The sequence below is a fragment of the Podarcis bocagei genome (assembly GCF_964188305.1).
Source record: "Podarcis bocagei genome assembly, chromosome: 10".
Taxonomy (NCBI): Eukaryota; Metazoa; Chordata; class Lepidosauria; order Squamata; family Lacertidae; genus Podarcis; species Podarcis bocagei.
The window spans coordinates 48,236,343-48,253,990 of record NC_138135.1 but is presented as its reverse complement, the minus strand read 5'-3'; the positions used below and the strand labels follow the sequence as shown (position 1 = coordinate 48,253,990).

The following is a 17,648-nucleotide window of genomic DNA, read 5'->3' as shown; positions in this document are numbered from 1 at the left end:
ATGTGCTTCAAGTGGGGTTTAAAGGTATATAGTGCCTACACAGCCTTAGAGTGCAAGCTTTGCACCTGCTGCCTTGGGGAGAGGTTAAAAGGTAAAGGTAAAGGGACCCCTGACCATTAGGTCCCGTCATGACCAACTCTGGGGTCGTGGTGCTCATCTCGCTTTATTGGCTGAGGGAGCCGGCGTACAGCTTCCGGGTCATGTGGCCAGCATGACTAAGCCGCTTCTGGTAAACCAGAGCAGCGCACGGAAACGCTGTTTACCTTCCTGCCAGAGCGGTACCTATTTATCTACTTGCACTTTGACCTGCTTTCAAACTGCTAGGTTGGCAGGAGCAGGGACCGAGCAACGGGAGCTCACCCCGTCGCAGGATTCGAACCGCCAACCTTCTGATTGGCAAGTCCTAGGCTCTGTGGTTTAACCCACAGCGCCACCCGAGACCCTGGGGAGAGGTTAAATGAAACTAATTCAGTAACAGCTAATGAGAAAAATCAGGTGACATAAGGAAAGGTCAAATTGCTTGTTATGGTGCTGAATCTTTCAGATGAGCCCATTTACCATTTTCCTATAGTGCTTTGAATTGCATAGGTTCACCTATGAAGACCTGGGTCATGGTAAGACCTGGCTTATAATTACTTAGTCCACACTGAAAAAGACTCATTATTCTTAAGGCATGTGTGGTGAGACACAGCCAACCTCCTTACAACGGAGTCTACTAGAGGCAGATTTTCAAATTTCAATGGCGCCCTGCGCAACACAACAAAATTTAGCACCTCCTTCCACATCTCTCGACTTTCATTATAAGTCATTGTTTCAGTCCCCTGCAGCACCCTCTCACTAGTGTGGGTGAACCAGTCACGCTTCCCTAAATCCACCTCTGTCACTGCTCCTTATTTGGAGAGCACTGGGGCAGGGCAATAGTGGCAAGGTTGGGGGTAGGTTGGTTGCACCAGTGGGAGCATCCCTGCCGGTCCAGCACTCCTGTCAGTGCAACTGCACAGTCTTGCCCTTATTGGCACCTCAGCCCCATTCAGGTAAGCAACCACACCAGCATCAAGCTCTATCACATGCTCTGCTTCTACCTGCCTCCATCACTCCCTTGTTTGAGTGTTTTAATGCAGGGGTGGGGAACGTGTGGTCCCCTAGATGTCCCTGAACTCCAACTCCCAGCATCCCTGGCTATTGGCAATGCTGGCTGGGGTTGATGAGAGTTGGAGTCCAACAGCATCCTGAGGGCCACCGGTTCCCCATCCATGTTGTAACAGATTGCAGTATTTACACAAATTGGTGGGTCCTTGTCCAGCACATTACAAATGTCCTGCCAAGCAACTGACCTGCAGTCGTTGACTGACCCCGCAAACAGCTGGTTGTGATCCAGCAAAGTATATAAAAGAGATAGAGAGAAGAAAAGCCAGCTTTATTTCCACTTCCAGCTGAAGCCATGAGGGTTCTCTTAGCAGCTCTGGTTTATATTCCGTGCATCACAGCTGTAGTAAGGTAAGGAAGTATTTCATATATTTTCAGTGTGTTCTTAGCAGTGGGCCCATGTTTCTGTAAAAAGGAGTCTTGTTAATTACTTTAGAAGCTTTTTTTATATATAAAAAAGAAACTTTTGGTGTTGGCATGTTATAGAAAGGTATTTGCTACAAGATGGCACTAGACTCAAACCCGGGGCAAAATTCATGGAAACATTTCCCCTGCAGCAAATCCCAGTGATAGGAAGGCATAATACCACATTCACAATTTATGTTCATTTCAGTTCTTAGGACGATGTTTTATACAAATTCAGGCTATTTATCTAGTCCAGTACTACACAGACTAGCAGTGGCTCATGTACCTCAAATAGGAAAGGCGGAGAAACTTGATTCCATTGGCACTTAAAAGTGAGCTAACCAACTTTGTGTTTTCTGAAACAAGATGCGAACCGAAGAACAGCTATCCTCCAATATTCTCAGCCAGCTTTTTCAGTGCAGTTCTCCAGTCAAGTAATGTACATAAAAGTGCCTATACAGTGGTAAAGGGTGCATATATTAGTGAAAATAACATATAAACATGTGTATATTGGTATGTGCATCTAAAAATGTACACAGGAGAGATTTTCGCTAAAATGTTGGCAAATTTTCATGAGGATTTTTTTTTAAAATCGCAAACTGATGCAGAAATGTGGAATTTAAGATTAGAAAACTGAGAGAAACCCAAAATGAACATGCTCGCCCATTCCAGGCCTCAACATCTACCAAGTAATTTTATAACACTCTAAGGGCCGGATTCAACTCAACTGGTGCACTAGCGGAAGCCAGTGCAAGGACTTGCGATAGCTCAGAAGAGCTTTCCCTCCTCTTCTCCCCCTGCACTTCCTCAATTCATTTTGGAGGGTCGGGGAAACCCCAGAACAACACATGTGGGGAGGAGAAGGACGGTTGTTCCATCTGGCAGGCAGAAATGCTTGAAGAATTATCTTATTAGCACTATGTTGATTTCTATCCTAAACTAGGCAAAGTTAACATGGTATGTACCAGAGCAAAAATATTGGTGAAACCACCCTAGAAAAAACATACTAGTCCTAGTCCTAGTTTTGGTTTTTCTGGGATTTCATTGTCCATTGCATGCCACACCAAACATGCATTCATGTCATCCACCCAGGATCCCTCTAACGCGATTTGAATCTATCAGAGGAAAACTCCGTAAAAGAGGAGAGCTGCATAAGCTTCTTGAAGACCGCCAACCTGACATTTTTGTTCAGAGGTACCCGCACTGTCTCCCTTCAGATATTAATTTGTCACAGGGACTTGCAACAGAAAGGCTCTATGATTACATGAATGTGAGTATGTCACTGCATAATAATGGGATGAAAGCTCATAGGACAGATGTTGCTCGTTGATTGATTTATTTGAAGACTGATAACCTGCTCTTTCATGAAATAACAAGGCTCCTTCATAAAATAACAAGGCAGATTGCAACATATAAAATAGTCTGTAAATGTCTATAAAAGAAGTAACTAAAAAATGTCAGCAAACATCCATTGCTCAAAGTATATGTCCATCTGTCTCTTAGTAAAATCGCTGCACTTGGAACCTATTAAGCCAATATTTATAGAGCTGTTAGTAGCACAGACCATACCAGAAACATTATTGTTGTATTGTAAAGTAAACCTAAATCAGATTCCAAATTTAAACCACCTGTTCACTCCCAGGACAATTAGGAATTAAAGCACATGCCTCAAATAAGCAACAATTGACTCTTTATGTTTTCTTAAGATATAATAGAGGCTCCATATGTAAATTCCTAATTCTAGGAAACATTTATTCCTCATAAACTGCAAAGAGAAGAAAGGTTGGTTTTATCATTTAACGTACCATTGGCAATGTGGTGCCATCCAGATGTTGCTAGACTACTACTTCCATCATCCCTGACTGTTGACCACACTGCCTGGGGCTGGTGGGAGCTGTATTCCTCCAAAATCTGGGGGGGCACCATGTTGACTCCCTCTGTGCTAACCATTTGAGCAGAATAGCTATCAGGCTTCTTGTCTAAGGATTTGTGAGTGGTTTTTGTTTTAATTCTGATCCTGTTTACTTGAGGAGGTGGCTGGACTTAGAGCAGGTCCTTCAAAAGGGACTGTGCAAGAAAATGAGGAGAAAGGGATCGTGAGGTAAATCCACTTGATGAGAGGTATAGTAAAAGCAACTCTTTCCTCAAACTGCTGTAGAAAAGGAACACGACGAGATGGAAAACAGTTTCCTTTAACAGTTTCCTTGTGAGGCCACAAATGTTTTCATTTTGTTTTAACTATGTTTTGAGGTATCTGTCAACAAAGGCGCTGCCTTGAGCCAAAGACTGGGGGGCCAGCAGTGCTGCGATGCGGTCCATGTGTGACATGCCAGTGAATTTTGCAACGCGTGTTGTGTCATGTGTTGTGTGTGCATCGTTGGGAGGAGGCCTTGCCCAACACCACAGCTGCTCCTCTCTCACACTCAGGAGGAGGCTGCCTTTGATGCTGTGCCACACGGCTTGGTGGTTTGGCCTCCTCCACCCCCTCAATATTGGGGGCGCTGAGGCCCCTGCTAATAAATATTGAGGGTGCTGATGACACCTCCACCCCTTAGAGTTGGCACGCCTGGCCATGAAGGTCTGTTAAAGCAAAAACAACCAGGAGTCTCGTGGCCCCACCATTATATATACAGGCATATGTGTGTGTATGTACAGTCGTACCTCGGGTTAAGAACTTAATTCATTCTGGAGGTCCGTTCTTAACTTGAAACTGTTCTTAACCTGAAGCACCACTTTAGCTAATGGGGCCTCCCACTGCTGCTGCGCCACTGCTGCACAATTTCTGTTCTCATCCTGAAGCAAAGTTCTTAACTCAAGGTACTATTTCTGGGTTAGCAGAGTCTGTAACCTGAAGCGTCTGTTAACTGAGGTACCACTGTATATGCATATAAAATTGTTAATTGTCAATAGCAATAGAGGGACTTGCTCCCTTGCAGTTGCTGACCCATGTTGCTTCAAATGTGTCAACGAGAGCTGGGGAACCTGTGGCCCTTCAAACATTCCAGAAATAAAAAGGTAAAGGTAAAGGACCCCTGGACGTTTAAGTCCAGTCAAAGGCGACTATGGGGTTGCAGCGCTCATCTCACTTTCAGGCCAAGGGAGCCAGCGTTTGTCCACAGACACCTTTCTGGGTCATGCAGCCAGCATGACTAAACAGCCTCTGGTGCAATGGAAACCAGAGTGCATGGAAACACCGTTTACCTTCCCACCACACCTGTACTTATTTATCTACTTGCACTGGTATGCTTTCGAACTTCTAGTTTGGCAGAAGCTGGGACAGAGCAATGGGAGCTCACCCCGTTACAGGGATTCGAACCGCCGACCTTCTGATTGGCAAGTCCAAGAGGCTCAGTGGTTTAGACCACAGCACCACCTGCTTCAGACATCCCTGGACTATAGCTCCCATCATCCCTGCCCATTGGCTGTGCTGGGTGAGGCTGATGGAAATTGGAACCCAACCATGTCTAGGGTATGACAGGTTCCCCAGCCCTGCTGTAAACAAGGCTCTTGGTTTGCTCAGGAAAGAGTGAAATTGCTCCAGGAACAGCACCATGGTAGCTTCTCCTATTCTGTTCTTTAAAATTTGCCGGGTCAAACAAATATGCAAAATATGCATTTCCAATTAAAGCAATGAAAATATAAATTAACAGTTAAAGCCTGTTCTGGGAATACAAGATCACTTCACCTTCTGCAGCAGATGCCAGGAATGGGTTGTTTTTTTAAAATACTAAAAATAGAACGTGAGACGAGGCTGTGCTGCTGCCAGGGGATGATATGGAAGTGGAAGACTGATAAGCTTGTGGAGTTCATCAGTGGGCTGATCCTGTCTTGGCATCCAGGATTCTTTGCCTGGTCTCTAAATTCACTTGGATGTTTAAGAAAGCAAAGCTTAATCGGGCTTGTTAAGAATTTCTGAATAAACAATTCCCTCCCCCAATTTGAACAACATCCTATGCAAGGTATGGCTCAGAGTTCTGTGCAGTAAGTCATTTAGAAATATAGCTGTGCCTTTAAGTGCAGGGTTTTGTTTTTAAAAGCAAAATTGCCATGGTGGGTTCCCTAATACAAACGGGAATCCTAGCATTTCTCCAATTTGTATAGAGAGAGAAAAAGCTCCTATTGTTGGTGTGGGGATTGGGACCATGGCAGGAAAACAAGATTAAAGCCCTCTGGCACCACACTAAAATCCAGTCCAGATTGGGACCCAATGCTGGCAATTCCTTTAAAAGACAAACACCAAATTGGCAGGTTTGTGACTAATGTAACATGTGTAATCCCTCTCAAAAGAGCTGTGCCTGGCACCTTGATTAGATAGCTTCTGGTGAATACTGAAGACATACCTCTTTACCTTGGCTTTTGGGGTGTATAGTTTTCAGACCCACCTCTATTTTCAGTGTTTAGGCTTGGAGGGTTGTTACCTCTGCTTCTAAAATGGAACTACCTACCCAACGTTGTGTTCACCTGATGGGCACCATCACCCACCTGAAGCTCCCCTAACCTTGTCTGTCAGGTGACTGAATATTGGACTGATGGGTTGTTTTTCCCCTAGGCCCAGTACTATGGAGAGGTGAGTGTTGGCACTCCACCTCAGCGATTCACCGTGGTGTTTGACACCGGCTCCAGCGATTTTTGGGTCCCATCCGCTCGTTGCTACAGTAAAGCTTGCAGTAAGAAATATTTTGACATTTAGCGGGTTTAAAGCAGCAGCAATCTCAAACATATTCAACCTTGTGTACCACAGAATTCTCCAGACCCATACGAAAATAATTTAAGGTTTGTTTCGGCCCCACACCCCCCAAAAATGGGCAGGGTACAAATAATAGAGAGAAATAATGGATTGGAGACAGGGAAAGGGAGATTTTAGATGGCTGATTGGGATGGAAGCAGCACAGAATTTTAGTCAGGGAGGGCCATAAAAAGGTATGCAGGGCACTGATGTAATCCATTTCCATCTTTTCTACCCCCTGTGAGTTCCTGAGCTTTCACCAGACATTGCCCACTGTTAAGGAAAATTCCGGGTTGAGAGCCTACTCAACAGCCCAGCTCATTGGGGTATAAGTCCCCCGCGGGTCCATGCGGTCAGTAAAAGAAGTAAATTCCAGCCAAGCAATTTGGAGCAAATCAGTCAATAGACTTAGATCCTTTATTGTTGTGCAACAGGTTCAACAGCAGCAAGTGAACCCAGAGCAGGGGGCGACATTGACTTTCCCACCATATCCCAGAATACAGTTCGCACAGCATCATCAATACATCATTGCTACATCACTAACATGTCACAAAAGGGGAGGGTTACACAAGATTAGCATAGACAGATATATCAGGGCAACACCCAAGTATAAGATTAGCATAGGCAAACATATCTTAGGTACCCACCACCCAAAAGTACGATACAACTTCCTTTGCACGTCTGGAGCCTGAAGCAAGTCTAGTGATGAGATTTGGCTTCCCTTGGAGAACAATGAGCCCAGCAATTGTCACCTCTGGGAATTTCCCTGGGGTAGGAGGTGTGTAAACATGTCTTCAAGCTTGGGGAGGTGGCAGGGGAAAGAGTCCTTTTTCCATGGGCAAAATGGCGTTGGAATGGAGAAAACTTGGCAAAGGGGTTGATTTTATATGATTCATAAAGCTAGGTATCTTCCTTGAGCTGTCAAGTCGAAAGGATACATTCAGGCATAATATTTGTAACATTTAACAACTTCAAATATATGCCCCCCCCCCCGTAATTTCCGTAACACCACACAATGCCAGTAGAAGGAACAGCCAAATTCGGTATCTGAGTGATCTCTTGCAGGCATGGAGGTTCCAATGCATGCAAAGAGCTGCTTCTGTGTTGGCTTCCCCATTTGCTTTAGTCACAATGGAAAGGATGCCTGCCTGCATCTTCCCCACTTATCAGAGTGAAAGTGAAGCCTATTCACCTATTGCAACTCAAAGGACTCCGGCCCTAGGATGCACGTTTCACATTTCCATGACATAGAAGATCCATACAGAAAATGAAGTGCTTTGCTTTTAATTAATGCAATGCTTTGCTTTCATTATTTAATCAAAATTAGGCCTAAACTTGGGGGAAATCATGTTTATTGCTGAGGTTACTAATGGCCCTTGTTTTTACAGGCATGCATAAGAGATTTGAGTCATTTATGTCATACTCCTATGCGCAAGTAGGGGAGCCGTTTTATTTACAATATGGGACTGGGAGTTTGATCGGCGTCACTGCCAAAGACACCGTACAGGTGAGAGAAGCTCTTACTAGGGTTGCCTTCGAGCGTTCTGTATTTCGTTGGGTTCTTGGCAGTACACATGAGGGCATGGATAATTTGGGACATGTCTTTTATAATAATTCAGTTCAAAATGCATTGTTAAGGAAATCCAGTCCATGTTTTATGTGTTCCAGTTCACCAAGGTCTCTTTGAAGATAAGGGAACACAAACCACACAACTATCTTATAAAGTAACTTATATGCAGATGATATAGCATTAATACTATCATTCTTTCTCATCTTTGCTGGAACTGGAAAAAGTTACTGGCATATATGGTTCAATATCAGGTTGTGTGATAAGCTTTTTCCATCAGAAGTAGGGAAACTTAGGCCCAAACTATAGAATTTTGTGACATAAACCAAACCTGAAAAGGTTCAGGAAGGAAATTGCTTTGAACTGAATAACCTGAACTATAATGTGGTTACATGTTTTTCATATTGTTTCTCTTTGGCAAATCAATGAACCAGTTCAGCAACCTTTCCATTGAGGCTCAAGACTTTGGAGAGTCCGTCTATGAGCCTGACCTGACCTTTACCTTTGCACACTTCGATGGGGTGCTGGGCTTGGGATATCCATCGTTGTCAGTGCTGCATGGACTTCCAGTATTCGACAATATGCTGAGGCAACAATTGATAGAGGAACCTGTATTTTCCTTCATCTTGAACAGGTCAGTGTTTGAGAGTGAAAAGATAGGATGGCACAAACCAGCCTTTCCACAAAATGGTTTCTGGTGAAATATTCATGTTGTTGTTGTTGTCATCCATCTGTCTCGAGAGACAATAGAGTGTGCCTTCTGGGGTAAATCAAACCACTGTGATAGCAACACCAAAGTAACTTCCCTGGGGCATAAGCCTGGGCTTTGTGTATGAGAGTCCTGGGCTGCCTAGACAAGACCACCATCCCTCTGGCCTCGCTGATGTGGTCCAAAGGAAAGCAGAGCAACACACTTGGCACCAGCTTGGTTGCAGGAATTGCCAGAAAGGGGAGCACAAGGTGCCATCCAATCATCTTAGGGACTTCAGATTTGTGGAGGGTTTACTTGGTGCTCCCCCCCCCTAAAATACATGTTGAAGTATTCTTATTTTGACTCAAGAAAACTACCATTTTATAGTTCAAACTGGGGAAAATAAATACAGTAAATGGACAAAAGTACAAAGATTCACAAAATGTTTAGGGGTATGTGTACCCTTGCTACCCCCAGAAAAAAGCTCTGAGTATATATATTTATTTTTGCAGTTATTGTGAGATTTCTGGTACAATGGTACCTTGGGTTAAGAACTTAATTTGTTCTGGAGATCTGTTGCTGCGCGATTTCTGTTCTCATCCTGAGGTAAAGTTCTTAACCCGAGGTACTATTTCTGAGTGAGAGGAGTCTGTAACCTGAAGCGTCTGTAACCCGAGCTACCACTGTACTACATGTTTTCCACACAATTCATCAGGAGTGGAATCTGGTTCACAAATTTTATCTACTTGCTGCTTGATTTCAGTGAGCTGAGAAAGGCAGGGACAGCCACAAGTTTTAGGGGGCCCTCAGACAAGGTGCCAATTATCCAGTAAGGAGGCCTACTTATAGTATAATCATAATCATCAAAATTGTGAACGTTAATTTATTAATCACCTTCTACACCATCGTCTCAAGTAAATGGAAATTTAAAAAATCCAAAAGCAGTTAAAAACACAAAGAACAGCTGATATATTTAAAACAAAACGGAAACAATACAAAATAGACACTCATGACAAAGGTCTATTTATCCAGCTGGGAAAGCCTGTTGGAACAAAAATATCTCCAATTGTTTCTAGAAAGTGCAGATAGTGGGCACTTATCATATCTCAGCAGGAATGCTATTCTGCAGAACCAGGGAAACCACACTGAAATTCCTGCTGGGAGTTGCTGCAGAGCTGGCTTCTGAGATCTTTGGAACTTGCATGAGAAAGTTTCCTGCAGACCACACAAATCTTCTGGATATGTAATGGATAAGGCTATCCCTCAAGTAACCTGGTTCTGTATATGTTAGTACTGAAACCTTGAACCTGGCCTAGTAGCAGATTTCTGTTTCATCTTTTTGTTAGAAAATGAACATATTCATATGTGAGCTTTTAAAGGACTCCAGTCAGGGCTGTAATTTCTAATGAACTTCTATTTTTATTATTTAATCGATTTATACACTGCCCTATACCCGGAGGTCTCAGGGCAGTTCACAAACAAAACCACAACATATAAAATCAAACCAAACACAATACCCCCCCCAAAAAACCACCAAGCCACATTCTAAAAGGGTGTTGGATGTCAATAAGTTCAACCAAAGCCAATCTTTAAAAAAAAAATATGATATATGAGGCTGCTCGTTGTTTCTGTTGATGTCATTTAACTCCATTTGAGTTGCTTTTCAGATTTGGACTTGATGGTTCTGAAGTATTAAATACTGTTTTTGTATTCTGGCTATTCTCTCGTCATGGTTTGACTATGGCTGCACACATACCATACATTTAAACCATGGCTTTCCCCAGAGAATTATGGGAACGGCAGGTTACTCCTCACAGAGCTACAATCTTCACCACCCTTATCTAATTCCTGTTCCCAGGCTTATTTGAGGAAAGTCATGTGCTTTAAATATGCTTTGAATGTATGGTATGTTAGTAGCCTAGGACACTTGCAGCTTTCAAGACAAACACAAATATCTGAGAAGGCTGAACTGGTTTACACCCTCATTCAACTTCATGTCAAACCACAACTGTGTTTATGCTTGCCTATCCAATACGTAATAGTTTTTCTTTTTTCTTTTAGAGGAGGCAACACTGAGAATGGGGGTGAGTTGATATTTGGAGGCATTGACCATTCTCTCTACAAAGGGTCCATTCACTGGGTTCCAGTCACTGAGCAAAAGTATTGGAAAATTCATATGGACAAGTAAGTTTGAAAAATAAATTAACCAGAAACCTTTGGACTGGGAATGTAGAAAGGAAAGCACCTCTGGATCAAATAACACAAAAGAGTGAGGTACAGGGTTTGTGTGTGTGTGTTTTGTTGTATTTGGACCAAAGCCCTTGTAGAATGTGATTTATGGAGCAAAAAATGTGCAGACTCCATTTTAAGCAATTGTTTTGGGAGAAAAGCGCTTGCTCTCACCTTTCAGTGTTTTTAACCAATGAGCCAACTCACAGCTTTGATTGTTGGGTACTATAGAGAAATAGTAGAATCATGCATGTCCTAGAGAGGACCTTTAAAACGAACCAGGAAGTTCCTTCTCCAGACAATGGCTGGCAGCTGTTCAGCAGGTTAAGCCTTGGCCATTATGGAAATACAATTATGATGGAAAGTTCACCTGAGGACATTTTGCCTGTCGGGCAAACGTATTACTTGTGTGTGGCTCCTGATTATTTTTGTGAGAGTTTCCTCCACCCCCTTGCAAAACAGTCTGAATACAAATATATTTTACTGCTAATTTTATGCAAATATTGTGCCAGTCTTTGCAGGGTGTGGGGATGACCCAACCCACATGCCATATACCAGGCCCAGAAAATCTCTTTGGAGCTCCTGATATTAGGAGCCCAGCAAAATCTAGACGCCGCAGTTCCCCCAGCACTGTTTTAAGATATTCAAAATTAGAACTAGTTGAATAATATAGAGGCAAATTTTAATATCTTTCAGAAGATAATTTTGCTGAAATGATTCTAAAAGGTTATGTTTTAACTGATTGCCAACCTTTGCTTGCTTTCCTCATCTCTATGCCCCTGCATACTTGCAACCTGATTCAATCAAGAGTATTCATCTTTGTTCTTTTCTCCCCATAAAAATACAGCGTGAAAATCCAGGGACAGATAGCAGCATGCAAAGATGGCTGTGCAGCCATTGTAGACTCGGGTACTTCTCTCATTACTGGCCCACCCTCACAAATAATACGACTGCAACAAAAAATCGGAGCCCATCCAGCACCGCATGGCGAGGTAAACAGAATGTTTGGGGCAGCAGAGCCTCAAAGAAAATCCAGAGCTGTTGATATGATGGTGGTCCAGGACATATTGTTTTGAGTTGTGGGGAAAAAAGAATCAAAGGTCAAAATAAGGGGAAAGTTTTGGGCAAGGCTAGCAATATACTTTGCTGAAATTTGAGAGAAATAGGAAGTTACGTTTGTCTACTCTCATGTTATAGGCAAGGGCAACAAAGATTCTGGTGTTACCTTGTCTCATCCACACCATACATTTCAAGCAGTCTTCTACCACTTTAAGAGTTGTGGCTTCCCCCAAAGAATTCTGAGAACTGTAGTTTGTCAAAGGTCTCCTAGCTGCCAGCTCTCCCCACCAACATACCAACACCAATAGGTCGCTTTCGCTGTTTATGTGAATGACAATAAGAACCCCAGTTCAAGTGGAGGAATTCATTTCTGTTACAGTTTATTGTAGACTGCAGAAGACTCTCCAGCCTGCCTCCGATAACCTTTACCATTGGGCAGAGAGAATACACAATAACTTCAAAGCAGTATATAATCAAGGTATGTATCTGAATTCTCACGGTTGCTGTCTTCTGATGCAAGAGCTGTGTTGAGTGTTTGTGGGCTGAGTGTTGATATGGAATGTGGGTTTCTAGCTGATGGGCGTAAGAAGTCTCTCAAGAGCCTCCCTAGCAGCTGGTATTCAAAGGAGCACTGCCTTTAACAGTGGGTGCCCACTGCCTTCTCGCCACTTTCCCCTGTACAAACATCCCTGTAGCCTTTGGCCAAAGGGTGTGGAAAATTGTCAGAGGGAGGGCATGTGTTTTGAAGAGGCCAAAAGGCTCATGAAATGAAAGCATGTCAGTTTTGGTTCAATCCAGGGACGGCATGGCTCATTTCACCACTTAAGGTGAAATGGGAAATACCAGCTTTACCCTGCTGATGCTCCCACCGCCACATGTCGTGCTGTATCTGCAGCTGGTGGAGAAGTGGCGCCCCCACCAGCATTGATTTTGGGCAAGATTGCACTGATTTTGGGTGACATATCGCCCAAAATCACGTGAGATCTTGCACTCTCTGCGTGGGTGGCTTCTGCCGCCCAAGGCAGCAGCCTCACCCTGCCTAATAGCTCTGGTTCAAACAGCTGGTTCAAACGCTAGTGGAAAAGCATCACCCAAACAGAAGTGTTTGTTTTTCTGTGACAGCAAACCAGTGGAGGAGAAGCTTTTTGCCTCAGTGGCTTTCAGGCTCTGGATCTCGGCCCCCGCAACAAACCGATGTGGATTCTGGGAGACGTATTTATGTCAGCTTTCTATTGCGTCTTTGATCGCGGGAATAACAGAGTTGGATTTGCACACAAAGCAAAATAGCACAAGTAATGGGAAATGCTTTGGCAGCGGTTTGCATCCCGCCAGTAAACCTGGCCTAGGTGCAATGAGTCCAACTGATTTGGACGAGGAGGGGAGGGGGGAAGAGGCAGTGTTAAAGAAGACTTGGAAATTCTTTGATCAACTTGGAAGTGAACCAGTGTTTATCTCTATGTGGGCATAGGAAAGCAGTCGTAGGTTGCAACCCTGTAGCCACTTACAGTGGTACCTTGGTTCTTGAATGGCTTAGTTGTCAAACAAATCGGCAAATGTTTTTCAAATGCTGAACGTCTGACGCAGCTTCTGCTTGAGTGCAGGAAGCTCCTGCAGCCAATTGGAAGGCGTGCCTTGGTTTTTGAACTGTTTCAGGAGTCGAATGGACTTCCGTAACGGATTAAGTTTGAGAACCAAGATACCACTGTACTTGCAAATAAACCCCATTAAACTTGGGGCTAAAAATGCATGGAATTGTATTTTAAATCTCTGGACTAGAATTTTTCTCAAGGAGCTGAAGGCGAAGCAGGAGGCGAAGCTGTCTCAGGGATAGTGGCCCTCCCGGAGCAGCCCCCCCCTTTTCTAAGAATGGTATGTGCATCATTGTTCTCACCTATAGTGCTCTTCCAATGGCACATTTCTTAGTGGAGGGAATAGGATACCAGACGAATACGAAAGGGAAGAACCCAAATTATTCACTGCAAACTGGATTTCCCCTTCTTCTGAGCAGTAGTTATGGAAAGAGGAGTCTTGGCTTCTCAGAGTTTGTGTTGCGTTATAGGTAGGCAGTGATAATAATAAAAAATTCCTTTGACTGTGCAATCCTATGCATGGTTTACTCAGAAGTAAGGATGGAAGGATCTGTCCTTTTCAGTTCTCCCAGTTTCTCAGTTTTCCAACCTTAAATTAAGTTCTTCCCATTTCTGCGGCAATTTGTGAATCTTTTCTAAAAAATCCTCATGAAAATTCATCTGCATTTTTAGTGCAGGTTTTTCCAAATAAACATGATTTTGTGTGTTCTAACTAATGTACACATTTTTGCAAGCATTCCCCCTAAATATAGGTGTTTTCATACGGTATTTTCGCTATTGTATCCACACTTTTCCATAACACGTTCATTATTGTGTAAACATTATTTGGTTGGAGAACTGCACTGCAAAGTTTGGCCGAGTCTGAATTTTGTTGAATATATGTGTTTTGGTTCTCGTATTGCTTTGGCAACGGCAAATTTAGTAGATAAGGCTTTAAATGTGTACTGAATCAAAGTTCTCCTCCGTCCCTAATCAGAAGTCAACAAATTCCAGTGGGGCTTATTGCCATGTAAGTGTGCATGGTCCAATGAATGGGATTTACAGGTTAAACTTATGCAGAGCTGCGCTGTAAGTCTGGAATTTGTCACTTGCACAGTGGAAAGGGGAGAACTCCAGGCAATTTGGTTTTTAAATCTCAACTACAGATGCTGAAATCGCTTAAAGCAATTTAAACTTTACTTCTGGCAACTGTGTCAACATGTCACATTTTAGATCCTGCTTTGGCCATCTCTCCTACACAAAAATTTTTTACAAAGGCTGAATACTAATCAAATGGTGTTTAAACAGATACTTTAAAAGGCTGCATTTTTCACTAATGCCCACAGGGCTAGATTTGTTAAATCTGGTTTTAGAATCAGATGTATGGATGAATTAAAGTTGATCAAGAAAATGCCCTTTGGGGTTGTCCTTTTTTCACTTTATTTGACCATTTTGTTTTCATTTGCAAATGAATTCACTCTGTTTGTGTCCTCTTGCGGATTTATGCTGTGGGAAAAGGGAATGGAGGACATTAACTCTGTCATACAAAGAAATGTCTCTATTGTTGTGAGGCATAAAAGGGGGAAAATCCAAATGTAATGGAGTGGAAATCACTAAAGTGTTTGCTGCCAACTTTGATTTACACCTCTTCCTTTCATTGCATTCTCCTAATTTGACTGGAGATATTTGGTGGAGACAAACAGCATATTTAAATCTGAAGGAATCATGTTATTATAAACAGGACAGTTCTTACTTCAGCCAGAAGGATAAGCACCCTAAATGTAGCTTCATGGATCCTGAGAGAACTCCTCTTTTAGTTGATATTCCCGTGTGCAGATTCTAACATCATTGTTTCATCTGCCCCACTACCCCCACATACCGTTTGCATTCAGATACAGATGCAGGTGGTACTGTGGTCTAAACCACTGAGTCTCTTGGGCTTGCTGATCGGAAGGTTGGTGGTTCGAATCCCTATGACAGGGTGAGTTGCTGTTGCTCTGCCCAGCTCCTACCAACCTAGCAGTTCGAAAGCACACCAGTGGAAGTAGATAAATAGGTACCGCTGCAGCGGGAAGGTAGATGGCGTTTCCGTGAGCTCTGGTTTCCATCACGGTGTCCCGTTGCTCCAGAAGTGGTTTAGTCATGCTGGCCACATGACCCAGAAAGCTAACTGTGGACACATGCCAGCTCCCTCGGCCTGAAAGCAAGATGAGCACCACAACCCCATAGTCGCTTTTGACTGGACTTAACCGTCCAGAAGTCCTTTACCTTTACTTATATTACAGACAGTGGGAGAAGGACCAAGGAGATTTTAACGGCCCAACTCTCTTTGGGACTGTCTCTTCCACCTCTGTGCATCCCTGCAGCTTTTTCTCCTGTCTCTGACTGCCCAGCCTCTTCCTCTTCCCCCTGCCTCATGGATGGCACAGAACCCCACAAATCACCGGTCCTTTCTTCTGGATCATCTTCCTGCCTCCTTTGCCCGCACTTTGGACTCTCTAACCTGTTCATGACACCAGGCCTTTCCCAATGTTTCATTCCTGTCAGTTTGTTAATTTGTACCCTGTTGGTTTATCATCTACACTGGTTATTTTTCACTTCAATTTTATTGTTTATTTTTCATTTAAAAAAACCATTATTTCATCCACTCTTGGCACTCAGCCCCTGGAATAGTCACTACAAGGGGATGCAGCCATTGGGCTGGATTCTGCCTTGGGTATCAAAATGTCTTCTCTGGTACCAGTGCAGATAAAGGCTGCTGACCCGCATCCACCATTATGAGGTCTTGCTGAGGTCACGATGATGTTTCCACAGCTACTGCCATTGGCAGTGGACTGCCTGTGATGTCACAAAAGCAGTAATGCTCCTGGGTGGATACAAAGGAGGTCCATCCCCTTCTTCCTACCAGAACGCAGTTGGCAACTGCTGTGACGTTCAACCCTCAGGTGGAACACATGGCAGACGGAAGGAGGTAATCGCCCAGCCATGGGATGCTGTGGAGCAGCAAGAAGGCAAGGTCATATGCTGAGTGGAATTGAGGCTTGAAGGGACTTGATTTCCATGGTTGGTTTTAATAATAATAATAATAATAATAATAATAATAATAATAATAATATTAATAATACTTATACCCCCACTCATCTGACTGGGTTGCCCCAGCCACTCTGGGCGACTTCTAACAAAAATACAGAGGGGAAGAAAGAGGGTGTGGAGGGGGGGGGAGAAACCTCAGACTTTAAAAGCTTCCCTGTGTCTCTCTATGGCACCAGCCATATTAAGAGTGCTCAGGCTGTTGAGGGGAAAATTAGACTTCTGCTTCAAACAGTGAGACGGGGGGGGGGGATCAAAGGGAGCTGCAAAATGGGGGAGGACGGAAGGACATCTGAGGGGCATAAGAGGGGAAGGACAATAGTTGTGACACTATTTGTCAAGCCCTAATTTCTCTGACTGACTGTGTGCCTGAAAAGTCGCTTGATGCACACGCACAGAGATAGTGTGGAAGTGGCCACAGCGGCCATATTCACTTCATACATACAGTTCCCTGTCATGAGGGGTTTTATCGTTAACCCATTCTGGGGAATGTAGCTATCTGAGGGGAATACTGAGTGTCTCCTAGCAACAGAGCACCCATAACAAACTACAGCTCCCAGAATTCTTTGGGGAAAGCATTTAAAGTGGTATCAGAGGGCTTTAAACATATTATAAAGTGAATGTGGTCTAGAACTGGTGTACATCCTGAGGAGAATGCCGCTTACCTGTTTTCCACAGCCACTGCAGCTAGAGCTGGGAAAAAGAGATAAGGGGAATGCTGGCTGTTTTGCTATCCACGCGACATGCATTGGGGGGGGGGGCAAGCTACACCGCAAAGCTTAGGCTTAGATTATGATGGACCAGCTGCTGTTTCCGCTGTTCTTCACATTGTGGACCACCAGCATGGAGCTCTCAGGCCACTGGTGATCCATGAGCCAGTTTTGGAACCTCTTGATATATGCAACTGTGTTGATAGGCAACTTTCTTTATTTGCTCCAAAATAAGATCATGTAATTCTCGTAGTGCTAATCATTAGGACTATTTTTGGCTCCTAAATTTTCTTTAATAATAATAATAATTCTTATTTGATTTTACAAGTATAGAACTATAACAATTCAAATTACATATCCATTTTTAGAGATATTTCCCAAATCTCTAGACTTCCCACCTTCTCCTTCATGGGTCCTATTGACCACCTTCTCAACTGCATATTATTTCATAGTCCAC

General features: G+C 43.4%; 2 protein-coding genes across 3 annotated transcripts in view; both read left to right on the top strand.

Moving 5' to 3' along the window:
• Positions 1-2,800: 2,800 nt before the first annotated feature.
• LOC308596755 (cathepsin E-A-like) lies at positions 2,801-13,252 on the top strand. 2 transcript variants are annotated; one of them, XM_081211973.1, is made up of 8 exons: positions 2,801-2,821; positions 6,101-6,218; positions 7,666-7,784; positions 8,279-8,478; positions 10,597-10,719; positions 11,612-11,756; positions 12,203-12,301; positions 12,946-13,252. In XM_081211973.1, the coding sequence occupies exons 1-8, from the start codon at positions 2,816-2,818 to the stop codon at positions 13,108-13,110; spliced, it is 975 nt and encodes a 324-aa protein (XP_081068099.1). In that variant the 5' UTR covers positions 2,801-2,815; the 3' UTR covers positions 13,111-13,252. The 2 variants fall into 2 exon arrangements, with proteins under 2 accessions (XP_081068099.1, XP_081068100.1); XM_081211974.1 differs by lacking the exons at positions 2,801-2,821; positions 6,101-6,218 and adding an exon at positions 7,153-7,181.
• Positions 13,253-16,288: 3,036 nt separating this feature from the next.
• Positions 16,289-17,648, top strand: part of RAB3IP (RAB3A interacting protein) — a 51,239-nt gene continuing 49,879 nt past the window's right edge. The window contains exon 1 of the mRNA XM_081211966.1: positions 16,289-16,402. Coding sequence (XP_081068092.1) covers positions 16,377-16,402 — 26 coding nt within the window. The 5' untranslated portion in view covers positions 16,289-16,376. The remainder of the gene's footprint in view (positions 16,403-17,648) is intronic.

Coding starts and splice junctions, on each gene's coding strand:
- LOC308596755 (XM_081211973.1), top strand. Junction 6,219..7,665: donor TTGCTACAGTAAAGCTTGCA/GTAAGAAATATT, acceptor TTGTTTTTACAG/GCATGCATAAGAGATTTGAG. Junction 11,757..12,202: donor ATCCAGCACCGCATGGCGAG/GTAAACAGAATG, acceptor TTTCTGTTACAG/TTTATTGTAGACTGCAGAAG.